Source organism: Protopterus annectens, chromosome 10.part0 (assembly GCF_019279795.1).
Source record: "Protopterus annectens isolate FY-2018-M chromosome 10.part0, PAN1.0, whole genome shotgun sequence".
NCBI lineage: Eukaryota > Metazoa > Chordata > Ceratodontiformes > Protopteridae > Protopterus > Protopterus annectens.
The window spans coordinates 1,005,770,809-1,005,794,963 of NC_056744.1; the positions used below are offsets into that span (position 1 = coordinate 1,005,770,809).

The following is a 24,155-nucleotide window of genomic DNA, read 5'->3' on the forward strand; positions in this document are numbered from 1 at the left end:
CTCAGATTCATAGCTGGCTCAGTGCACTACCAATTCTCTGCACTGCCCTTTGGCTTATCTACTGCGCCCAAGGTCTTCACAAAATGCCTGGCACCAGTAATTGCATTTTGCAGACAAAGAGGAATTCAAATATATCCCTACTTGGATGACTGCCTTATTCAAGCAGAGACCAAAGACATTCTACTAAAGCATATGGCGTTTGTAAAAAGATTACTAATTTGCCTAGGGTACACAGTAAACGAAAAGAAATCAAAACTAGTACCCTCTCAAGAGATAATATTCCTGGGTACAAACTTAAATACAACTGCCCAGATGGCTTATCTCACGCCAGATAAACAAAGGTAACTGACTTCTTACTTCGAAAGCATGGCAACAAAGACCCAGTTATCTGCAAGAAAAATTCTGCAGGCTCTGGGCTACATGGCCTCCTGCATTCTGCTAATTCCTTATGCAAGACTGCATATGAGGAAACTACAATGGTATCTAAAAGATATTTGGACTCAACAGTGCCACAGCCTGGAATCATTAATTTCACTCATTCCCTGCCTGCAACAGGAGTTTCGATGGTGGGCACAGGCCTGTCACCACAACAAGGGACAGCCATTCACTTTACCCACAGCCAGGCAAACACTAACAATAGATGCGTCAGATTATGCCTGGGGGGCCCACATGGTAGGAAAATGTATTCAGGGCACATGGCCCCCAAGCCAAAGGCATCTTCACATCAATCAAAAAGAGATGCTAGCTGTACAAAATGCCCTGACAGCCTTCAAGGACCTACTTCATCCAGGACAGCTGCTGATAAAGACGGACAACACCACAGTTATGTGGTACATAAACAAGCAGGGGGGCACACATTCCTACCCCCTTTGCAGACAAGCTATGATTTTGTGGAACACAGCATTGACCTACCAAGTACACCTGCAAGCACAATTCCTGCCAGGAAAAACAAATGCTCTGGCAGACGAACTAAGCAGAAACCTCATGGATCCTCATGAGTGGAAACTAGATCCACAAATCTTCAGCATGATAACAAGGAAATGGGGATGCCCAGGCATAGATCTTTTTGCCTCCCCCCACAACTGCCAACTTCAGAGATTCTGCACAAGGATTTATCACAAACAAGCATGGAAAGTGGATGCTTTGTCATTCAGCTGGAACAACCTTACAGTATATGCCTTTCCTCTACTGCCTCTCCTCCCAAAGGTACTCCTAAAGGTCAGACAAGAGAAGCCACAAATGATACTAATTGCACCAGATTGGCCATGCCAACACTGGTACCCTATCCTAAGGAGCTTGTCTCAAGGCCCAGCCTGGACGTTGCCTCAAATTCCTCATTTGCTGACCCGACAAAACAATCAGATCCTGCACAGCCAACTCAGAACCCTAAATCTAGCTGCATGGCGGATAGTGTAACCATTCAGAATACTCCTCTCTCTAAAGGATGTTATTTTGGAGGCCAGGAGGCCCAGCACCAGGAAATCTTGTGCAGAAAAATGGAAGAGATTCTGTGCTTGGAACCAGGCACAAGGAATTGACACGCTTGTACCAGATATTCCTCAGATTTTACAAGTATCTGACTGAGATGCTGGACAAAGGTCTGTCCTTCTCATCAATTAAGATCCATGCCTCTGCCATTTCAACTCATTACAATACAGAACCACCAATGTTTTCACATCCATTGCTTAGGCAGTTCCTCAGGGGGCCAAAAACATAAGACCTCCAAGGAAAGCACCAATACCTGCATGGGACCTCAATTTTGTCTTGGAAAAACTCACACTGCCTCCTTTTGAGCCAGCCAATACAGCTGAGATAAAATTCTTATCATGGAAAACAGCTCTGCTCCTAGCAATAACTTCAACAAGAAGAGTGTCAGAGTTACAGGCATTAATGGCTGTGGAACCTTTTATTATCTTCCATCCGGACAGGGTTTCTCTAAGGACAAATCCAACATTTATGCCTAAGGTAGTGTCCAGTGTGGCTCTTAACCAAACCATTCATTTGCCTACTTTTTATCCAAACCCACAGAATAAAGGGGAGAGACTTCTGCATTCCTTGGACATACACAGACAGTTAGGCTTCGACTTGGACAAAACTAAAGTTTTCAGAAAGACTGAGCAGCTTTTAGTGGCATATGCTGCAGGATCGCAAGGAAAGGCTATCTCAAAGCAGACTATTTCAAAGTGGATAGGACACTGCATTCATTTCTGCTATTCACAACATGACAAATCAGTGCCCAAGGGAATTGGACCACATTCTACCAGGGCAGCAGCCACCTCAGCAGCCTTCCTCATCGGAGTACCAACCAAGGATATTTTGAGGCTGCAACTTGGACTTCAGTGCACACTTTAACCAAGCACTACCACTTACCTCTTCACTCTAAATCCAGAGCAGGCTTTGCCACTGCAGTTCTGCAGGGCCTTATAGCCACTCCTAATGCTATTTAGACCCAGCCACCCTACCTCAGCTTTGGGATTCAACCCAAGTGTAATGACTGCAACAGTGAAACTTGATGAACATAGTACAGTTGTGTACCTACCATAAATGTAGATGTTTGAGTGTATTCACTGTTGCATTCCAGGTTACCCACCCTCCATAAACCCCCTTCTGTGCTGGGACTTCTCTGTACTTCTCTATCCTATATAATCTATGTGGTGTATTTGCTTGTAGATGAAGGTATTTTGTATGTTACTGCATGCTTTTATTGGCAATGTTTTTATAAGCGTACCCTTTTGGGGGCACCTGGGGCAAGAAAAACTGAAGAAAATGGCGTCGGCTGCATCTTTTATACCCCTGGCGCTCTGACGTCAGGGAAGAGGTGACAGCAACCGACGCTGGACCAAGACTTTGGAATTCAGGCCAACTGTGGGTAGCCTGCCAGCAGGATAACCCAAGTGTAATGACTGCAACAGTGAATACACTCAAACATCTACATTTACGGTAGGTACACAACTGTACTTTATAAGGCTAAATATTATAGACAGCTCACCATCAAACTTCACCCTAACTTGAGCTCTTCTGTAAGTGTTTATATTGTCCAAGTTTTTGAATACCCAAATGCTTCAAGATCTTTTCATAAATTCCCTACTAACTCTGTCAAATGCTTTTTCATCATCAGAATCTATTAAACTTCATATATTATTATTGCCTACAACATCCTTTTGACTCTTAAGGATTCTATTAATATTGTCATGTTTGTCTTCTTTCTGTAAATCCACACTGATCTGTTTTTTTCAGCAATACCTTTGCCATTTTTGCCAAATTGTAATAAAAACTTTGCAGTCATAATTTAGAATTTAAATTGATCTGTATGACCCTGGACCAAGAGTATCTTTCCCCTCCTTTAGTATGACTAGCTCGTGTGCTTCTTTCAGAGTCAAAGGTACATCCCCACCCAGAAAAAATATAGTTAAAAAGTACCAGACAGACTTTTATTATGTCCTGCCTCTTCATTTTCCATACTTCTATTGAAATTCCATCATAGCCAGGATTCTCCCCCCAAATTATGGTTTCTTATTGCTTCTGTAATTTCGGGCAGCCACGGTGGTGCAGTGGTTAGCATTGCTGCCTCACTGCAAGAGGTTCTCCGGTTCGATTCTCAGCTGGGGTGCCTTCTGTGTGGAGTCTGCATGTCCTCCCTTTGGTCGTGTGGGTTTCCTCTGGGTTCTCCGGTTTCCTCCCACATCCCAAAGACATCCAGTAGGTGAATTGGACACTCTAAATTGGCCCTAGGTGTGAGTGTGAGTGTGTGAGTGTGTGAGTGTGTGAGTGTGTGAGTGAGTGTGTGTGAGAGTGTGAGAGTGTGTGAGTGTGTGAGTGTGAGAGTGTGTGCCTTCTGTGGAAGGTTGGGCGCCGGGCTGGCATCTCGACACCGTGAAACTCTATTGCCAATCATGAGTGGACAGATGATCTGCTGTGGCGACCCCTAACCGGGAAAAGCCGAAAGAAGAAGAAGATTGCTTCTGTAATTTCATTTTTCTTTTATTTTGATACTTCTCTTTCGGCTTCTTTTAGCCAAAGACATTGTAACTGTCTGAAGTATGGTCCCATTTCCTGTATGTGACTCTCAACCTCTTCATCCTGATAATATAGTGAACGAACAAAGACGAACAACAAACAATGTACTGTAATAATTCACCACTATGTTCATAATTTCCTTGGGTAAACTTCTGCCCTAACATTCTCGTAATTCCTGATTTCAGTTATCATTCTTTCAAAATCTGTTGCCTCAAACATTGAGCCAGTTGCTGTGTTCATTCATATTTTCTGAATATTCTTGATTAGACATTCTAACTTATTTCATTTGATGTCCAGCCTGTTGTGTTCCACTTATTCTTTTTTGCCTGTGCAAATACCTTACTTTTTAAAGCCCTCAAGATAGTTACTGTTGCTGTTATTCCTTATATTTATTTTTTGCTTTCATTGTGGCAACATTTTTTTACTTTACAATTACCCCAGTTCAATCCAAGCTTTTTTACTGCTTATTATGTTCAAATCTAATGTCATTCCAGTTAAAGTTTGGTTAACCAAATCATTAAAAGCCTTCCTTTCCAGAAGGAATTTTGGAAAATGCCAGTGTTTGTCAAAAAATGTCTGTAGGTACATGGTCTGACAATTTCACCAGATATGGTTTGGACTATTTTGCTGTATTCTTTTGATATGTAACATGTATTTAATCTTGCCCAGGAACCATATTTCACTAAAAAATAAGTACATTCCCCTTTTTTCTGCCTTATTTTCATTATGTTAGTAAACCCAAATACATGCATATATTTCTCTTATTTTTTGCCTTCAGCCAGTATTTTATGGCATCTTGGTCCTCCAGGGGCATCGTCCTCATTTCCTGTAGTGTCCCAGTCTTCTGCTGCTATTATACATCCTTGATGAAAGGTTATAACTTCTCCCATGATATTTTTATATACTGTTTCACAACTTGTGGTGGACTCTATAGTGCAGCCACTGTTAAGTGCTATACCCTGCCAACAGTCTCTAACCATGAGAAAACTTCCCTGGCTGACCTTTATTTAAACCCTCAATCTTTATTGCTATACCCTTTTTAATTAATGTTAAGACACTTTATTTCATTCTCCTCCTATTTCATCAAGCTCTCCTTACCACTTTTCTGTACAGATGTTTTTTTTTTTGTTCTCTATGATTCAAGTGTGTTCTGCTTTTAGGCCTGATCCTCTGCCTTTCTTCTGGTTTCCTAAACTCCTACCTTTTCTGTTCTTTAGTGCTTTCCTTTATTGGAAACAGTTTTCTTGGCCGTGTGCTCTCCTCCCATTCCACTTCTGGAATTATACTTCTCTACTGCTCACACTTTACACCATACTTATTGGTGTTTCCACTAGTTATTTTCCTTTAGAGCATTTATATATATAGATTCCATCTAGGCTACTGTGATATGAGGCTTGCCAAACCTCTTTAGGCACACCTTTGCTCAAGTATTTCTTCTCCCCTTGGCCGATGGGTCACTGAAAGATTTCATCTCTTCTCATTATCTTTTCCAGAGGTATTCCTTATTGTTAATTCCAATGATGCTACTGCTGCTGTAAGACTTCCCTTCATTGCTGTCCTTCTAACGTCAGACGATAGATCTTTATGTCTGTACCCTCCTCTGCCCTAGTCTTATGTTTGTACAAGCTTTACTTCAGGTCTTCTCTTTCTTATGAAACCTTTATGGGATAGTTATAGCTATTTGAGGTCCTCTGGAGATGCTTTATTGTTGACAGTCCTGTTAGGTGGCCACCCATTACTGAATTTGCTAAGTACTTTATCCTAACTCTCTAGAGTAGGATTGACCATGACCTGTCACTTACTCTGAATTACAGCACAACAGTATGAAAATTGCAGAACCAACTGATATTGCCAACATCCTGACAGATAGCTTCAGTGATAACTTTACCCCCCTCTCACTCCCTAAATGGTCCATGACTATACAGGAAGAATGCAGAGTCCCTGTAATTAATCACAACTACGCAGGTAAAAGATGCACTCTCTAAAGCCAAAAACACAGCATCCATGGGGACCGGACAACATCCCAGGCTGCGTTTTACACTTACTTCAGAATGAACTGGCTCCCCACCTAAGCACCATGTTCAATCATAGTTCTCACATCAGGCTGTGTGCCCACTGAATGGAGCACAGCAACAGTTATCCCACTCCACAAAGAGGGAGCCACTGGGAACTATCACCCTATTAGCCTGACGAGCCTGGTCTGTAAGGCCATGGAACGTATCATCATGGAACTCATAAACAAAGACATTGGTAACCTCCAAACTCTGGATCCCACCCATTTCGGGTTTGTGAAAGGCAAATCATGCCTCCTGAACCTGATTGACTTCTTTCAGGCAGTCACCAAAGCTGTAGACTAGGGTAAGGTGGTTCACACAGCCTATCTTGGCCTCGCCAAGGCTTTCGACATCATCCCCCATTCTTGAATTATAGCTAAACTCACTAAACTAGGTATAAATCCCTACGTCACAAGATGGGTTTCCAATTGGCTCACTGACAGAATCCACACTGTAAAAGCTGCAGACTCCAAATCTGACTTCAAACCAGTGACAAGTGGAGTACCAGAGAGTTCAGTCCTGGGACCTCTCCTGTTTGGTATCTACTTCTCTGAAGTACAGACTAATACAGAAGGCCTTTGGCTAATGAAGCTTGCAGATTACTTCAAACTAGGAGCCATAGTTGAGTCCTCAAACGATGTGGACATCCTACAGAAGGGCCTCAATGAGACAGATGCCTGGTGTCAGAGCCATGGCCTCAAGCTCAATGCCAAAAAGTGCATTGTCATCCCCTTTGGTAAAAACTCTGTACCCATGAACTACCACATAGGCGGCAGTGTACTTAATGCCGAACATGTGATAAGAGACCTGGGGACACAGGTGGACAGTAGTCTCTCCTTTGATAATCACATCACCACTGTAGTCTGGAAATCCTTCTACATGGCACACCTCATCACAAAAGGGTTCTCATCTAGGAAAAAAGAGGTCATTGTTCCCCCTTACTCAACACTCATTAGACCCCCTTATAGAGTACAATGCCCCTTTTGGAATGTACCTCACAAGACATCTGCAGCAGATGGAAAGGCCACAGAAGTACCTCACAAAGAGGATTACTGGCCTTAAACAGATGCCCTACACTGACCGTTTCAAAAAATTCCAGCTTTACTTTGTAGCATATCGCCTACTCCAAGGTGATCTGTGCCTAACATATAAATCTATGTCAAACCCAGAGCTGTTGGACATGCTACACCTAAAGAAATCCCAATCCCTCTGAGCTACATTGTCTAGGGACCTAAACCTTGTCACCACAATAAACAGGACATGCTGGAGGTATAGATTCCTGTCCCAGAGACTTCCCATACTCTGGAACAAGCTACCCATCTATGTCAAGCAAAGTTCCTCATTAGCACTCTTCAAGAAAAATCTTGATAAGTGGATGGGAAATAGGAAATACACCCCGGGGATCACTTCTGTGACTGTGCTCGACAGGGGCACAGGAAAATAACTTTCTTGGGTGGCGTAAGCCAGGAGACCTTGTTGGCTAGGCTTACTTAGGCCCTTGGGCCGATAGCCTAGTACCTACCTATGAACTTATGAAAGTTTTGCACTTACCATAATGATAAATATGTGTAGGACTGTGATCTTTCTTCCACTAGAACCCCTCCTTTCCCTGCCTTTGGATGTGTGGCTGGTTCTTGTTTATATGTTTATTTTTTTTTCCTTTTGCTCTGCCTTCTTTGAGATGTCAGAGATCTGAAGAAGAGATTCCTCCACACACAAAATTGTGGGTAAAGCAGGGGAATTTGATGGCCTGGAAAATATTTAGATGTCAAGCTGAACAGATCTTGGTAGACTCAAGTCCTGTTTATCATTATGGTATATACATTGCTTTCATTTATATTATGTTCTGATATATTGTATTATATTATGTGAGTAAATCTTGGCAGAAAGGAAATCAAAGCTAGATTGCACAAATGTACTACAATAAGAAACCATCTAAGTGTTAATTGGGTAGTTAGAATGTGAAGGTAAGAGAACAACATGGAGTTAAGAGAGCAGTGGTTGGAATATTGAGTGCAAGATTATACTACACTGTGCCAGAAGCCTAATTTAAAATGCAAATCCAACTTGCTGTCCTAATGCAAGAAGGTGTACATACATTGCAGACATATCATAAACATTGGCAATACTGTATAGAGGCTGCCATTGGATACCACCTGGTTCAGGGTATGCATTAGGGGCAGGAGATGTAAATGAAGTGTAGTGTAATGAAGGGGAAAGTTGACATGTCAAAGTATGATACTAGAAGGAGAAGCAAAGGATTTGTGATACATAGTTGGTGTATGTATATCACCAGGAAAAGAAAACAAGGGTACTATCAAGCTCAAAGGCAGGTGTATTGGATGGGGAAAGAAGAGGAAGCAAACCATGCTCATGTGAGAAAATGCTGGTCTTCTTTCAGTAAATTAGAAGAGACCATATTCAGGCTGCTGCTGATCAGATAGAAGCTGGATTTGAGCAGAATGAAGACTATGGCCAAGTTAATGAATATCCTTGGCTTAATTCTAATTGTGATTGGATTCTAGAGATTTAGAGAAAAGAACAACTGGTTAACTATGACTGTGGCAGCAAAGTCTGGTTTACAATCCCTAGAGTAATCCTCAGTAGTGCCACAAAAGCGCCATTCTGGGATTACAGGTGTGTACATCGCTGCCTGTTAGGAAGTACATTGATAGTTTAAGAAGGTCGGTGGTGAATGTAATTACTGGAAGAACTGTGAAGCCACATTAAGAAAGAAGTGAGAAGGTGAATCAAATCATGTATTTGAGTGAAGGAACTGGAAAAGGAGATTATCAGGCAGACTGAAGTAAGACCAGGAGGCAGGCATGTAGAAAAGTGAGAAGTAGAGAAAATATGAAAGACTTCCTCTGCCCATCTTACTACTGTACTAACCCTAACCCTGTTCTTAAGCTCAGGCTTACACATTACTTTAGGACAGTATCACTATTCAAACAAAGTGTGTCTAGTGAAATTGTTTTTAGATTCACAAGCAGAGCATTTGTTCCTCTTTTTTTCATCTGAGTGAAGTCAGCAAATGTAATTTTGGTAAGTGTAACAATGTTGATGATCTTTGTGTACATTGACAGTGTCAGTATCATTATGTGTGGTTACTTTTATAATTGCAATGGTTGTATATAGCATTTAAGACTTTGTTTTAGAAATAGATATTGTATGGCCCTAAGTCAAGTGAATGTGAAAACATTAAGTTATTGCCTTTTACTAAGTTGCTTCCTTCAGAGAAAAATAGTAGGGCCATGGAACAACTGAGCAAAATGTTGTATACTGCTCTCACCCAGTCTTATAGGGTTGTCTATTAGCAGACTTATATTACTAGGTATGTGTGTCCTTCTTTCTCAGGTTTCTGATATTCCTGATTATGAAGAGAAGGTTTTGGTCCTTTCTTTGTTGGGTTCTACCTCTCGAGTGGCTCATCACTTTATTGTGTATTTATGATTCAGCTGATGCTTCCTCTGAGGCTGCTGCATTTGGTTCTGTTCTGTGATGTTACTCTTGTCTTCGTCTTCAGGGTTTGCTTGCTATTAAAGCTAAATTATTAGAGTTTCCTCTTGATGATAAAAACCTTTTTGGTTCTGCTGTTGCTGCTGAACTTTTTAAGCCCCTCCAGGACAAGGGCAAGGCCTTGCAGGAGTTAAAACATATTTTTGTCTAACCCTCCATCCAAAGGTAAAAAGGGTTGTAGACTTGTAGCCCCAGCTATGACTACTCAGACTCCTATTTCTCAGAAGCCTCCTTTTTAAGATAAACCAGGTTCCATCTGACAATTTTGCTTTTGTTTTCCCTTGGCCAGGTTCCATTGTCCCTTCATCTTTTCCTGTCTTTTCCCAGTTGGTTAAGGGTCACACAAGACTCTTGGGTTCTGTCCATAATCCACCAGAGATATTTCATGGTGTGGTAATCTATTTCCTCCATTTCTGGGCATTCCGCAACCTCCTTGAGAATAGCTTCCTTTCTTTCCAGATGTGATTCAGGCTGTTTTGGCCCATGGCACCATTCAGGCTGTGCCCTCTGCCCAAGAATTATGTTTCGGGTGCCTAGGAAGGAAGGAAGGGACCTGGAGGCCTATTCTGGATCTGTCTCAGCTCAACATCTTTCTAAAGGTCCTCTCCTTTTTGATGTTGTCCCCTCAAACCTTGTTCCCTCTTCGTCTTCCCCAAGCATTTCTGGTATCTCTGGATCTCAATGATGCCTGTCTTCACATCCCCATCCATCCCTTTTCAGGAAGTTTTTGCATTTCTGTTTTTTTCCTCGCATTTTCAGTTCTCTGTTTGCCCTTTGGCCTGTCTGCTGCCCCAGGGGTACTTACCAAATGCCTTGCTCTTATCATTGCTTTTTACAGGGTGAGTGGGGCTCATATCTTTCCTTATTTAGACAACCTGCTCATTCAGACCTTATCCCCCAAGGCTATGCTTCAGGACCTCCATATTACTGTTTCCCTGTTGCAAAGCCTGAAGTGTGCCATAAACTTTCAAATATCAGTTGTGGTTTCTACTCTGGGATCATGTTTTTCGCAGTTGCAGGATCCAGACTATTCCCATGCTAGCATCTCTGCCTCCCCAAAGCTCTCTCTCTGACTGCTTTTCTGTAGTCTTCTTCCTCTTGCTTCAGTCACAGCCAGGGATTTTCTCAAGGTTCTCAGGTTTCTGGCTTCCATTATTCCTGTGCTGCCTCTATCCAGGCTCCATATGAACAAACTTCAGTAATACCTCAAGTCAGTGTAGCTTCAACACTGTCATCCCCTGGATCTCCTAGATCCGTTCCTTTACCTGTCCCAAGCTCGAGCTTCAGTGGTGGATTCATCAGCTCTCTGTCAGCCCAGGGCTTGCTTTCCAACCTCCGATCCCATCTCAAGAATTCTTTTTGGATGCGTCAAACAGGGTGTGAAGAGCTTCCTTCGGTTCTCTCAAGGTCCAGGGTCTCTGCCCTCCATATCTGAGGTCAGATCACATCAGAGATGAGTTCTCTCCTTTTAGCTCTTCAGACATTTCATTTCCTTTTTCTTCCCAGGCTCCTCAATGTTTTCACAGACAAAACCACAGTAATATGGTATGTCAGTATGCAAGGGGCGACATGATCCTACCTTGTTTGCAGGCTCGCTCTTCAGGTATGGGATCTAGCTGTTCAGTGTCAAGTGACTCTTCAGACTGTCTACATTCCTTTAGAGCAAAATATAGTGGCAGACTCTTTGAGCAGGTCCAGCACACAGGCTGAGATGTGTTTCTTGATGTTGTCCATCGGTGGGGTATTCCTTAGGTAGATCTTTTTGCCTCCTTTGTGAACAGACAACTTCCTCTCTTCTATTCTAGAGTCCCAACCCCTCTGGCTTGGAGGATTGGATGCCCAGTCTTTTCCTTTTGTAGGGGATGTTTCTCTATGCCTTCCCTCCCCTTCCTCTGATTACAAGGTCCCTGCACAAAATCAGACAGGACTTCCTTCAGAATCTTCTGGTGATTGCCCTTTATCACAGACAGCATTGGTTGCGTGCCTTCTTTCACCTGCCCAGGGGCAATAACCACAAGTTACCTCACCGGGTGGACCTTCTCACAAAAACAGTGGGTCTCTTATCCATCCTCACTTGTCCACTCTTCAACTGGCACTGTGAGTGATAGGGTTTTAATCTCATTTAGGCACATCTTTTCTGGGGACATGCTTCAGGTCCTGCAGAATGCCAGGAAACCCACTACCAGGAAATCATTTTTGTCCAAATGGATGAGATTTTCTGTCAGGTGCCTCTCGTGTAACCAAGAGTCCTTTTCAGTGGGGATTCCTCTGCTTTTCTGTTGTTTGTGTGATGTGCTCCATGCTGGGTTGATATATTCTTTGGTTAAAGCTCACCTCTCAGCAGTTTCTGCTTGTCTGCCTTTAACCCCTCCTTTGGCCTGTAGGCTTCAGGTCAAGCAATTTCTTAAAGGTGTCCTTCATATCAGGCATCCTAAGAAGCCTATTTCGCCTTCCTGGGACCTCAGTTTTGCTCTGGAAAATTTGACTCAGGCTTCCTTTGAGCCTGCTCTTTCAGCTTCCTTGCAACATTGTACTTGGAAGACTGTTCTTCTTTTGGCCCTTACTTCAGCTAAGAGAGTATCTGAGCTTCAGGCTGTTGTGGCTGTTCCTCTCTTTTTAGTTTTCCTCAGGGACAGGGTGTCTCTCTCTTTACCAATCCTTCTTTTATGCCCAGGGTAGTCAATGAATTGTCTCTTAATCAGCCTATTAATTTGCCCTCCTTTTTCCTTGTCTGCAGTTCTTCACACCATGGATTTGCATTGGCAGCTCAGATATTATTTGGATAATACTAAGGCTGTTTGGAAATCTGATCAACTCTTTGTTTCCTTTCATCCCAGTTCTTTGGGTTTGGCAGTGTCTAAACAAACTGTTTCTTCCTGGATTTCTAAGGCCGTTTCTTCGATATTCCTTTCATGGTAAATGTCTTTCCTCATCTGTAAAGGCTCATTCTACCAGAACCATGCTTCTTCTGGTGCCTTTTTCAAAGCACTGGATACCAATTCCATCCTTGAGGTTGCTACTTGGACTTTTGTCCATACCTTCACTAAGCATTACAAGTTGGATGTTGTTTCCAGAGCAAGGGCTGGCTTTGCCAGGGCTATCCTGCATGGGTTTCTAGAGGACTGTTCAGTGCCTTCAACCTCCAAGGTTTCCTGTTGAGTTTTTGTACTCTCTTACATAAGGAATACTGCAACAATAATATGGAAGACATAGTACAATTGTGTAAAATATTACCATAACATGTCCTTCTCTTCACTGCTGCAGCATTCGCTTCCTCCCTCCTCTGCCGTGCTCTCTTCTCCTTGCCTTCCTGGGAAGTTATTGTTTTCTTTTTCCTCCTCCTCTATGCACATTACTCATAGTCCCTCGTGACATTCTGTTCCTCCTAGGGCTTTTCATTTCTGAGGTGTGTATAGCCGTACATCACCTTTATGGACTACGCCTTGCACAGGGAGCATATGTATGACGTACGACACCTGTAAACTCAAAAGGCTTGATATACTGGCTGGACATTGGGCTATCATTGGCAGGAGATCCCTTACATAAGGAATACTGCATCAGTGAAGTGAGGGGTATCTACTGTTATGGTAAGATTTTACACAACTGTACTTTTGATGAAACTACATTTAGTGTTTTATTACTGAATGTTATGCCATTGGAAAACTTGACAATGCTGCTTAAAATTACTGAGCACCATTAATTAAAAGTTAAATGCTGTCTGGAGTAAGGTGTGTACATACTGGAAAATATTTGCAGTGGATGTTAATAGAAGGAAATTATATGCGACTGTTCATATATTCTGCTGATGTATCTCCGTGACAGCAATAAAACGGTTATTAAAAAAAAATCAGAGATAAAGGGCAGGGTTTAGAGAAGAATCTGTGGTAGAACTTTATAATCTCATCTTAAAAACTGGAGAGGTGCTAGAGGAATTAATTCTGACCAGGGTAGCTCCTTTGTTGAAGAATGAATCTGCAAAGTAGCCAGATTCTTAAAGGACTGTGATTATCACTTCCATTCTGGGAAGGTTATAAGATTCTGTGCAGCGGTCTTGGGACATTCCTGTGTGCTAATTTTTGGTTTACCTGTGCTCATTCAAGGCACAAGAGTATGAGCTACACTTTTTCAAAAATTCACTTTCAAACAGCATACCCCCAAAACGTAAAAGCACACACAAAAAAATCTTCATTGCAGGGGGCAAACCTCATGTACTGCCTGGACTGGGCATTTTGTACACCCTGTATCCCTTAATTTATTTATACTAACTCCAAGGTTGTATTACAATTAAGACGAAAAAAAATGCCAAAAGTATACTGCCAACACAAAATACACTTATAAAGGAATTCCAAGTATAGAGACTCAATCAAAATATACCACAACAAAGTGTAGGTAAGACCCAGTTTTCTTGTTGTGAGTTGGTGCTCGTGCCTTTTTGAGGAGATAGCCCTGCAAATGTTAACCATTGGAATACTGAGTGGCCAGTGTGGCGTGTTACTTTACAAAGTCCATTTTTAACATGGGTATTACTGCATGCTCTGTTTTTAACTTTCAGAGAAGTTAATCTTCATGATACAGGATTTGCTTCTTGTACATGTAACTCCTTCTGTTTGCAGTATGTCTACCAGCACCAACTGTAGGTTTGAAAGTGCTTTAAAAATGTAGATATTCTGGCTGCTATTTCATCAGCTGTTATCTGTACTGAATTTCATTATTATATTGAGCTGACCCTTTTCAGAGGCCTTACAGTTGTAATGATGAAGATATTGTTAATCCTCATTCATTCCTTATGCATGGGTATCGGTTCCGACCTCGGAACCAAGCCGGCTATTTTCCAAGCTCACGTCAGCTTCAAACTCTCGAGCTAAACTCTTACCCACAATCCCCCTCTCAGTTACCTCAGATTTCATTTGCCACATTGCCATTCAGTCGTTTCAAGCTACTTCTCTTGAGCTAAGTACAGACATTTGTTGTTTAATAGTTTTACAGATTACTTTTCTGTCAGAAAAGTTTATATTTTGTCTCTTACCCTATCGCATTTAGCATACATAATTTCTTCAGATTTTTTTGCTTCTTTCTTTACCACTTTTACCGCAAGGTATTCTCTCTTTACCATTGTTGGTAATCCTTTTCCTTTTTCTCTCATATCTTCGGGTACTCTCTTGTGCCATTGCTGGTACCTTTTCTATTCATTAATTTGCTGTCATGGCAGATAAGAAAGGTAGTCCGGGGTTTAAGCGGTGTTCTGATTGTGGACACAAACTACCGACTTCTGATGCACACTCTTTGTGTGTTTATTGTTTGAGAGCTTCCCATTTGTCTGTTGACCCACCCTGTACTATTTGTGAGAACTTTTCTAATAGAACCTTGTTGGAAAGGAAAAACAAGCTGTTACTGAAGGGACTTCTTAATTCTCCCTTTTCATAGGCTGTTTCTGGATCGGAGGCCTCAACCCCTCCTAGAGCCCATAAGGAAACCTTGAATGTTCCTACTAAGGCTAAATCTTTGCCTTCCTCCCCGGCTGGGGACTCCCACCAACCAAAACATAAAAAGGCTAAAGTTTCGGCTCCGGAGCTCACTCAGTCAGCCCCAGTGCTTTCGGTGCCTAGACCTTCGGCACTGAGGCCTTCGGCTCCATTAGTGATTTCGGCTCTGTCTTCTCCTGCAGCCTTCTATATATCGGCACAGAGGGGCTCCTCTGTTCAGACTATTACCACTGAATCGGCACCAACCATTCAGTCGGCGCAGACCTCGACTGCTTCAGCTCTGAGATCTTCCTTGGAACCGACGACTTTTTTGTTGACTCCAGTTTTGTCGGCTCCAGCCTCAGCACCAACAACCACCACTTCGGCACCGATCCCTGTGTCAGTGCAGACCATGAGCTCGGCACCGATGACTTCTTCAGTGCAGACAACAGTAGTCCAGTCTCTCTCAGCACCGTTGTCCTCTGTGTGGACAGATGAGATGGGCACCGAGTCTGCCTCTTCTGTGGACAGGCCTGTTTCTCCCACAGTCTCCATGAGGTCCACTAGAAGCCTCTCCGAACATGATGTGTTGCATCTTGTGGACCAGGTACTCTTGGCCAGAGGTATCCCACCCCTCAGGAACTATCCTTCTAGGGAGGTGATCACCCATCTCCAAAGACCCCTTCTTATTCTCCTCCTTCATTACCTTTGAAGTCCATGGATATAGCACAGTCTTCCCCTTCTGCGGTCCCCTTTGTGGATCTCACTAAGGAACTGCAGTTGCCTTTGTGGCAGGAAAGTTTTGCTACAACCCAGGATGTCAGTTGTGACACGCATAGTCTGCTGCTCCACAGCCATCCAGGGACTCCGGGTCGGCAGACTGAGCCACTTAGGGGAGGGGTGACCCCTGTCTTAGACATGCACTCCTCTTTGGGTGGACCAGCCTTCCAACTGATGGAGAAGGCTTTCGCTGCTGCTGGCGATACTGGACTGTGTCTATACCTCCGTCCTGCTCTGGTACAGTGGTTTCACAAGTCGCACCTAGTGGACATCAGGTGGAAGGGCCACAGGACATATTCCCTCAGGAATCACCTTTTCCGCTGTATTTTCCAGCTTCTGTCGCTGAGAGGGCCACCAGAAAAGTTCATGTAAGAGGAAGCACATGGACAACACAGAGGAGTCCCTCACCGAAGACACAGATTTCGATGAGGGGGAAGGATCCCCTCGGTCACCCTCCGAGGTATCCTTTGATGATATCCTCAAAATCCTGAAACAGAGAGGTGACTGGCAGTCCTCTAATCTGACCTCCGAGGAATCTGTGTTCCTGCAGGCCTTTCGCGCCCGGCCCCCTACCTCCTGGGTTACTCCACCTGCCAATGAACTTGCCTGGCTCATCGTGCAGCATGCTTGGAAGGCTCCTGATACTGTCAAAGCTATTCCCTGGAGGCCAGATAAGATCTTGTCCCCTCCTGCTTCGGATCCCCACTGGTCCAGAGGTCTCCCTGTGGATGCTTTGATGGTGGCGGCTGCAACAAAAAAGGATCTGGCAGAAGAAGAAAGCCAGACTGTCCATCCGCCTAACAGAGTCCCGGGCCCTGGACAGGATAGGGATGCGCACCTTTGCTTCAGCGACCTTTGCTATCAGGTCCCTGAATTATATGGCACATTTTAGCAGGCTTCAAAGGGATCTGATTTCTGAGCTTTCTGAAACCTTGGCTGGTGCCGTGTCTGATGAGGTCCATGAGAAAGTGGCCTCTCAGCTGGCCACCATTGAATCTATATCTAACTCCTCTATGCGACTGATATCTCACGCATTAGAAGGAGCAGCGGGTTCAGCTGCGTTCTTGAGACGACATGCCTGGATGCACTTTTGCAACTTCGCAGAACCCTTTGTCTTCCTTTCTTAATGTCCACATTGAGGCTTCCTCGTTGTTTGGGCCCAAAGTTAAAAGCACACTGTCCAGATCTGAACAGGACGGTAAGACCCTTTCTGCCATAGGTGTCTGTTATTCTTCCCCTCAATGTGCTTTCTCCCGAAACCAAAAGAGTGGGAAGATATGTTTCAAGAAATCTCAGGTTCCTTTCCGTGACACACAGGACAAGTTCTCCCCTAGAGGCAAAGGGGGAAACTCTCAGTAAAGATTCTCCTTTCGGGGCAGAAGGGGTCTGCGAAATCAGTATTCCAGGGATTCTTTCCCTGGTCAATCCTATCAGCGCTCCTGAAGAGCAGCCCAACTCCTTTCCTCTGGAGGTGGTTGGGGGATGTTTCTCCTTGTACCCTTCTGCCTAGCTAACCATCACCACCGATTCTTTGGTGCAAAGGATTATAACCAGAGGTTATCATATCCCCTTCGATCTTTGTCCTGCCCCTTCAAAAAACCTTCCCGATGTTCCACCCAGTCAAATGGAAGAAGCAGCACTAGAGAGAGAAAAGCTGCTAAGAAAGAGAGTCATCCAAATAGTCCCTCCAGACCAGATAGGATCCGGATTCTACTCAAGACTATTTTTGGTGCCAAAGAAAACCGGGCACTGGAGACCAATTTTGGATCTCAATGTATTGAACAAGTTTGAGAGAGTACAAAAATTCCAGATGGTCACAATACAATCTATCCTCCCGCTTTTGGAAAAAGACGATTGGATGTGCTCGATAGATCTTCAAGATGCGTATTACCACATAAAAGTGGACAGGCCATCAAGAAGTTTTCTGCGCTTCCATGCGGGAGCCAGTCACCACGAGTTCAGAGTACTGCCCTTTGGACTCTCTACAGCCCCCAGAGTGTTCGCAAAGTGCATGGCAGTTGTCACAGCTCACTTGTGACTTCAAGGATTCCAGGTGTTTCCATACCTAGATGACTGACTCATTTCCGCCCCCACCAGACATCTACTGGAAAAAGCCCTGGCATACTCTCTCCTCGCTGCTGAAAGGCTAGGCATAACCATAAACTGGCAAAAATCCAATCTCACCAAATCTCAATCGACAGAATTCATAGGGGTTCTCTTGGACACAAAAAACTGCAGAGCTGCTATTCCACAGCAAAGAATTTGAAGGATAAAGCAACAGCTGATTACAATCCCGTCAAGGGAGAAATCCACGGCTCACTCGGTTCTACAGCTGTTGGGTTCCATGGCAGCCTCCATCACCATTGTTCCCCTGGCCAGGTTTCACGTGAGGCTTCTACAATGGCTACTGCTTACCCAATGGTATTCTTTTCAGCATCCTCTTTCAGCCGTGATTCGAGTAACCCACAGGTGCAAACAGGATTTAAATTGGTGGATGACACACAATCTGTCACAATGGTCTCGCCCCTTCTCCTCCCAGCAACCAAAGGCCACAGTGACCACGGATGCCTCCCTGATGGGGTGGGGGGGCTATGTCAGGGACAGACAGTCCAAGGCACTTGGTCCCAACTGGAGGCCCATCTACATATAAACGTTCTAGAGCTGAGGGCAGTGCTTCTGGCGTTGCAAGCATTTTATCCCCTGCTGCCATCTGGGACAATTGCAATTCAATCAGACAACATGGCGGTGGTCTGGTACATCAACAAGCAAGGTGGAACCAAATCTTTCCCCCTTTGTCGAGAGGCCATGAGAATATGGCAATGGGCGATGGCTACCAACCATTTTCTTCTAGCAACGCACATTCCTGGGAGTTCCAACGTGATAGCAGACAGACTCAGCAGGTGCATTCTTCAACCTCACGAGTAGTCCCTGAATCCCTTGATAGCGGTGGAGATCTTCCACCGCTGGGGCCGTCCTTGCTGCGACCTCTTTGTATCCCCGACCAACTACAAATGCAGCAACTACTTCGCCCTGATTCCCCCTCCGGGACAGTCACCCAGGGACGCTCTAGTCCACGATTGGGCCTTGGGTCTTCTTTATGCATTTCCACCCTTTCCCCTCATTCCCCAGTTTCTGAAGAAAGCCCGTCTGTTGAAGAGCAAGGTGATCCTCATAGCACCATATTGGCCTCGACAGATTTGGTTCCCCTTCCTTTGGCCTCACCTACTAGATTGACCATGGATTCTCCATCCAACCCCAGAGTTGATCTCACATCCACAGAACCTGATTCATCACAGCTTGAACAGCCTGAAGCTCACGGCTTGGCTACTCCAATTCCCTTGATTTCCAGGCAGAATGATCTTTCTCTACAAGTACGTGATATTCTCATTGCATCTCATAAGTCTTCCACTAGAATTACGTATCTGAGCAAGTGGAAAAGATTTACCTGTTGGCTGAAGGATAAACAAGTAGATCCCTTCTCAGCACCAGTGTCTATAATACTAGACTGTCTGGCCGACCTCTTTCAATCGGGTCTATCGGCCTCTACCATTAGAGTTCATTTGGCTGCAATTTCTAATTTTCATGAGGGTGTACAAGATTCCTCTCTTATGGTCCCACAAGTTGTGCAAGACCTTCATAAAAGATGTGAATCATCTGAAGCCACCTTTTAGAGAACCTCTTCAACCATGGGATTTATCATTAGTTCTACAAGCTCTGACAATGCCACCTTTTGAACCTGCCTCTTCTTGCGACCTCAAGTATTTGTCATGGAAAACCTTGTTTTTGGTTGCCATTACTACTGTCAGACGTATTTCTGAGCTTCAAGCTCTATGTATCAAGAGTCCTTACTTGATTTTTCATAGAGATAGAGTGTCTCTGAGAACTAATCCATCTTTTCTGCCTAAAGTGATTTCTGAAATGTCCATTAATCAAGCCATTGAATTGACAGTTTTCTTTCCCAATCATTCAAACAGAGGAGAGTATTGCCTACATACCCTAGATATCCACAGGCAAATTCATTTTTACTTAAACAGGACTAGGCCCTTTCGTAAGTCTAACCAGCTATTTTTGGCTTTTTCTGGACCTAGATTAGGATCTGCTGTAGCTAAGGTCACATTAACTAGATGATCGAAGGACTATGTGACCTTCATTTATACACAATGCAATATCTCGTTGCCTACTACCATGAAAGCTCATTCAACAAGGTTGGTGGAAACTTCTGCTGCCTTCCATGCCGGAGCTTCCTTACATGACATCTGTGCAGCTGTAACTTGGGCTACGCCTCATACCTTCATCAATCATTACAAGTTGGACTTGGCCTCCAGGGGAAGAGCATCTTTCGGTTCTATGGTGCTCAGGAATGTCCTTCCATGAGAGCCTCCCAGGAATAGAGGTAGCTGGGGACTCTGTCCCATGTGTAAGGAATGAACGAGGATTAACAATATCAGATAAAGAAGTTATGTCTTACCATAACGTTCCATCTATATTGTTGATCCTCGTTCAGTCATTACAACCCTCCCTCCTTCCCCCTCCTGTGGTTTCTAGTGGATCTCACCATTCGGTTCTTTAGGTTATTTGACCAGAGGTAGCCTCTACCTTCTTTGACTTGCACACTCAATCTGAGGTAACAGGGAGAGGGGATTGTGGGTAAGAGTTTAGCTTGAGAGTTTGAAGCTGACGCGAGCTTGGAAAATGGCCGGCTCGGTTCCGAGGTTAGAACCGATACCCATACATAATGACTGAACGAGGATCAACAATACAGATGGAACATTATGGTAAGACATAACTTTTACAGGATGCAGGCTACTATATTAAGATCAAGAGTATGACCAGAAACATTTCTCACTTGAGAAGTGACAGTACTAGAAAGACAAGTGAACAGAAGAAAGAAAACAGTGTAATGAAATACAGAGATCATTTGATTGCACAGTAGTGGTTAACAGTTCTCTTGTTTTCTGATTCAGCATATTCCGGAAACACCTTTTCACAGTAGTGAATGCATTTTTGAATTACAGCAGGAAAGACTGCACATCTTAAGTTGTGTACTGTTTTTTTTTTTTTAAGATATTTATAGTTTTCTGAAGGATGATGAGTTAACAGAGCTGGCCAGAGATAAGTCCTGCTGGAATGACCACAGAGGGGATATGGAAGAAGCTTATCATGGAGCTAAATTACGCTGCTATGCTCACATTATGAATGAGGGGATGTGTTATCGTGTAAATAATTTAGCACTGTATATTGAAGCTAACAGACAGGTGAGTGAAAAAATGTAGAGTTTGCATAGCAGTTGTTTTCTTTTAAGATGACAATGTTTAAATTTGTTTTTTTTTTTTTTTTATGGCCTTTACTTATACTGCTTATCTCATTTTAGAGCAATACCTTGTGTTATGCATTCTTCTGTCATCTTCATATTTATAATGCTTACTCAGGTTAGAGTACTTGGTTAACTAAACAAGACCAAGGTAAGCTAAGGCCATTTTGCCTACTTTCAAGTGATAGTTGAAATATGTAATTGGCACATTGTTGTTGTCTTTCGGCTTTTCCTGGTTAGGGGTCGCCACAGTGGAACTCCGGTCCGCTAATGATTGGCAGTAGATTTTCACGAATGCCGAGGTGCCAGCTCGACGTTCAACCTTCAGTGAAGGCACGCCCATTATTTGCACTATTTTCATATTTCACCATTAAGGGTTTTTACAAGTCTTGAGTAACATTTTAATTTACTGATTTCATCTGAAATTTAGTAACTGAACAAAGTCACACTGAACTAGGACTTCATTTGATGAGCAACCTTGAGGAGAATATGGGTGAGGTCACAGAAGCTTCTAGGAGACATTGGTAAAATATTGATTAGAACAAAGTGAAGTGATGATTCTTTGCAACATCCCAATGCCATCTTTTTAGTTACTATTGATGCTGCTACAGTTTTAATGATACAAGTTTTCTGGAGCATTATTAACGTATCCAACATAAAATATCTGGAGAAAACGGAATTTTAATTTGTACAATTTCTTGTGTTCTAACCCAATAATGATGTATTTGGTCACAAGACCACCAACCATAATATAAATACACTGGTTCACAATAAAATGCCAGCATGCAGTATTTTCTTTAATTTGCATCAAACTTATGATTTATGTTGATTGCATTTAGATTTTTTAGCCAATTTATGTCACTTAATGTTGTAGAAAATGAAGTTTCCTTTTTTATTTTTTAGGGTATATTAATTTTGGATTTTTTCCCCACTTGACTTTGCACATAAAAAAAATCAAATTTTCCAGAAGCCTTAGGACCTTCTCCATCTAAGTCTAACATTTCACTATGTAATCTAAAGATCATCAGATGGAATAATTGCTGTTATGATTTTTCTCTGTCCATGTATAGTAATGTTGTGCTGGTATTGTACATTGTATCAAAGGGAATCAAGCAGAAATCTGATGATTCCCCCATGGTACATCAGTTGTATGCAGAAGAACCAACAAGTAAATGAATTCTATGTAAGCTATAGCAGTCTAATAATCCAGAGGTAGAAGAATTTAAAAATAACAATCTTGAATATAGAACGCCTTGATTTCAGAATCTTACTGCATTATTTCATAGACTTTTTCCCCAGCATATTGCAAATTAATTATATTTGTAAAAGCGTATACTAATGCATACTTGAAAATATCTGGCAAAGATAATCCTGTTTGTGTCCTTGAACCATTAGGACCTGCCATGGTATTTTAGGTGTTCCTGGCTCCATAAAAATGAATATTTTGACCTAGGATATCCATTACATTTTAGGAAGTATTAGCAAATGTTTCATGGGAAATTGCGACAGGGGAACTATTGACTTCTTAATTTATACTAATTATCTGTAATATGGAAAACAAATCTTATTTTTTATTTTCTTTAACAAAAATTCCACTTACTTAAACATAACACTTATGTCTTCTGTCTTATTTTATCATAATCATCGTTTATAAGAATGCCAGGAATTTTATCTTTTCTTGAGTCAATATGATATGAGAAATTTTATCTTGATTTCCTTCCTTATAATATAATTAGAGTATTTCAGATTTTTCATAATTCATTACATAATCTATTACTTTTTTTATTCTTTCCATAACATCTGCAGTTAATTTATAACTTTAATAAAATCGGTAGTTAAAATCATTAGACTGTATATGCTAATAAAGAATGTTCTTTTCAATTTATATGAGAAATTGAAATTATTTCTTGTAATTTATATAACCGTATGTTAAATGTGAATGCAAAACTTGTTGATAACAGACAGTCTTGCTTCACACCTGTTGTTAATTTAAATTTAGGCAATGCTTTATTATTTAATTTAATGTATAATTTTGAATCATGCTAATTGATGATTGCAGAGCTTCATAATATTCTAAAACTCTCCAGATGTATTTTCTGTTAATGAGGTCAGATATTTTTGTTGCATGTAATTTGATTAAATACCAAAATTCTGGGTTTAACAATGAATGTATAGCTTGTGATATGTTTGCTTGAACCAATTTGCTAGCTTCTGCCTTGTTCCTATAGGACAGAAGACAAACTGCATGGGATGTAAAAAGTTATCTAATTGTATTAATTTTGAATTGATTACCATAGCTATAATTTTGTAATTCCTATTAAGCAGTAAAATGGAGCCATAAAGTTCTGGTTTAAATCATTCTTTTCCATTATTTTTTTAATTAGTGCCATTACAGTAAGATTCATATTATGATGTTTTTCCTCAGTTAGGGATAGTTATCTGGCTTGTTAATTTATGTAAATGAGGAGCAATTTCATTACTTAAATACCTGGTAAAATTTTGCTATGTAGCTATCTGATCCAGAAGCTCTGTTAGACTTAAAGCATTTAATGGTGCCTTTTATATCCTGGAGAGAGACTTCTGAATGCAAAGAATCCAGTATTAATGTAGAAGTTGTGCATAACCACTTATTTATCTCACCAGAGTCTTTTAGCCATTTTTGTTTATAAATACCTGTGTGCAAATATTTAATTATGTTCCCAGTTTGATACTGATCAAAAACTGTTGTGCCATCTACATCCTTGATGTAACTGATAAAAATGTATTTTTAAAGTTGGCACCTCATCTATTTTGTTCCTTTTGCACTTTGTAATTGATAATAATTTTCTGACTTGCTTTTCCAAATTTAAAAATATTTCTCATAACTAATAGTGAGCATTTTGTTTAACACTCACATTTGCTGTTTTGAGTTGTAACATCAAATTTTTCTGGATCATATTCTTTATATTATATGTTTGCATGATGCTGCAAATTGTAGCATTCCATTTAAAGTTATGAGAGTGCAAGACATTT

The 24,155-nt window shown here is 42.0% G+C and overlaps 1 protein-coding gene across 1 annotated transcript in view; it reads left to right on the forward strand.

Moving 5' to 3' along the window:
• Window positions 1–24,155, forward strand: part of EIF2B3 (eukaryotic translation initiation factor 2B subunit gamma) — a 1,604,034-nt gene that overhangs the window by 1,069,361 nt on the left and 510,518 nt on the right. Inside the window, exon 8 of the mRNA XM_044085761.1 lies at window positions 20,897–21,087. Coding sequence (XP_043941696.1) covers window positions 20,897–21,087 — 191 coding nt within the window. The remainder of the gene's footprint in view (window positions 1–20,896; window positions 21,088–24,155) is intronic.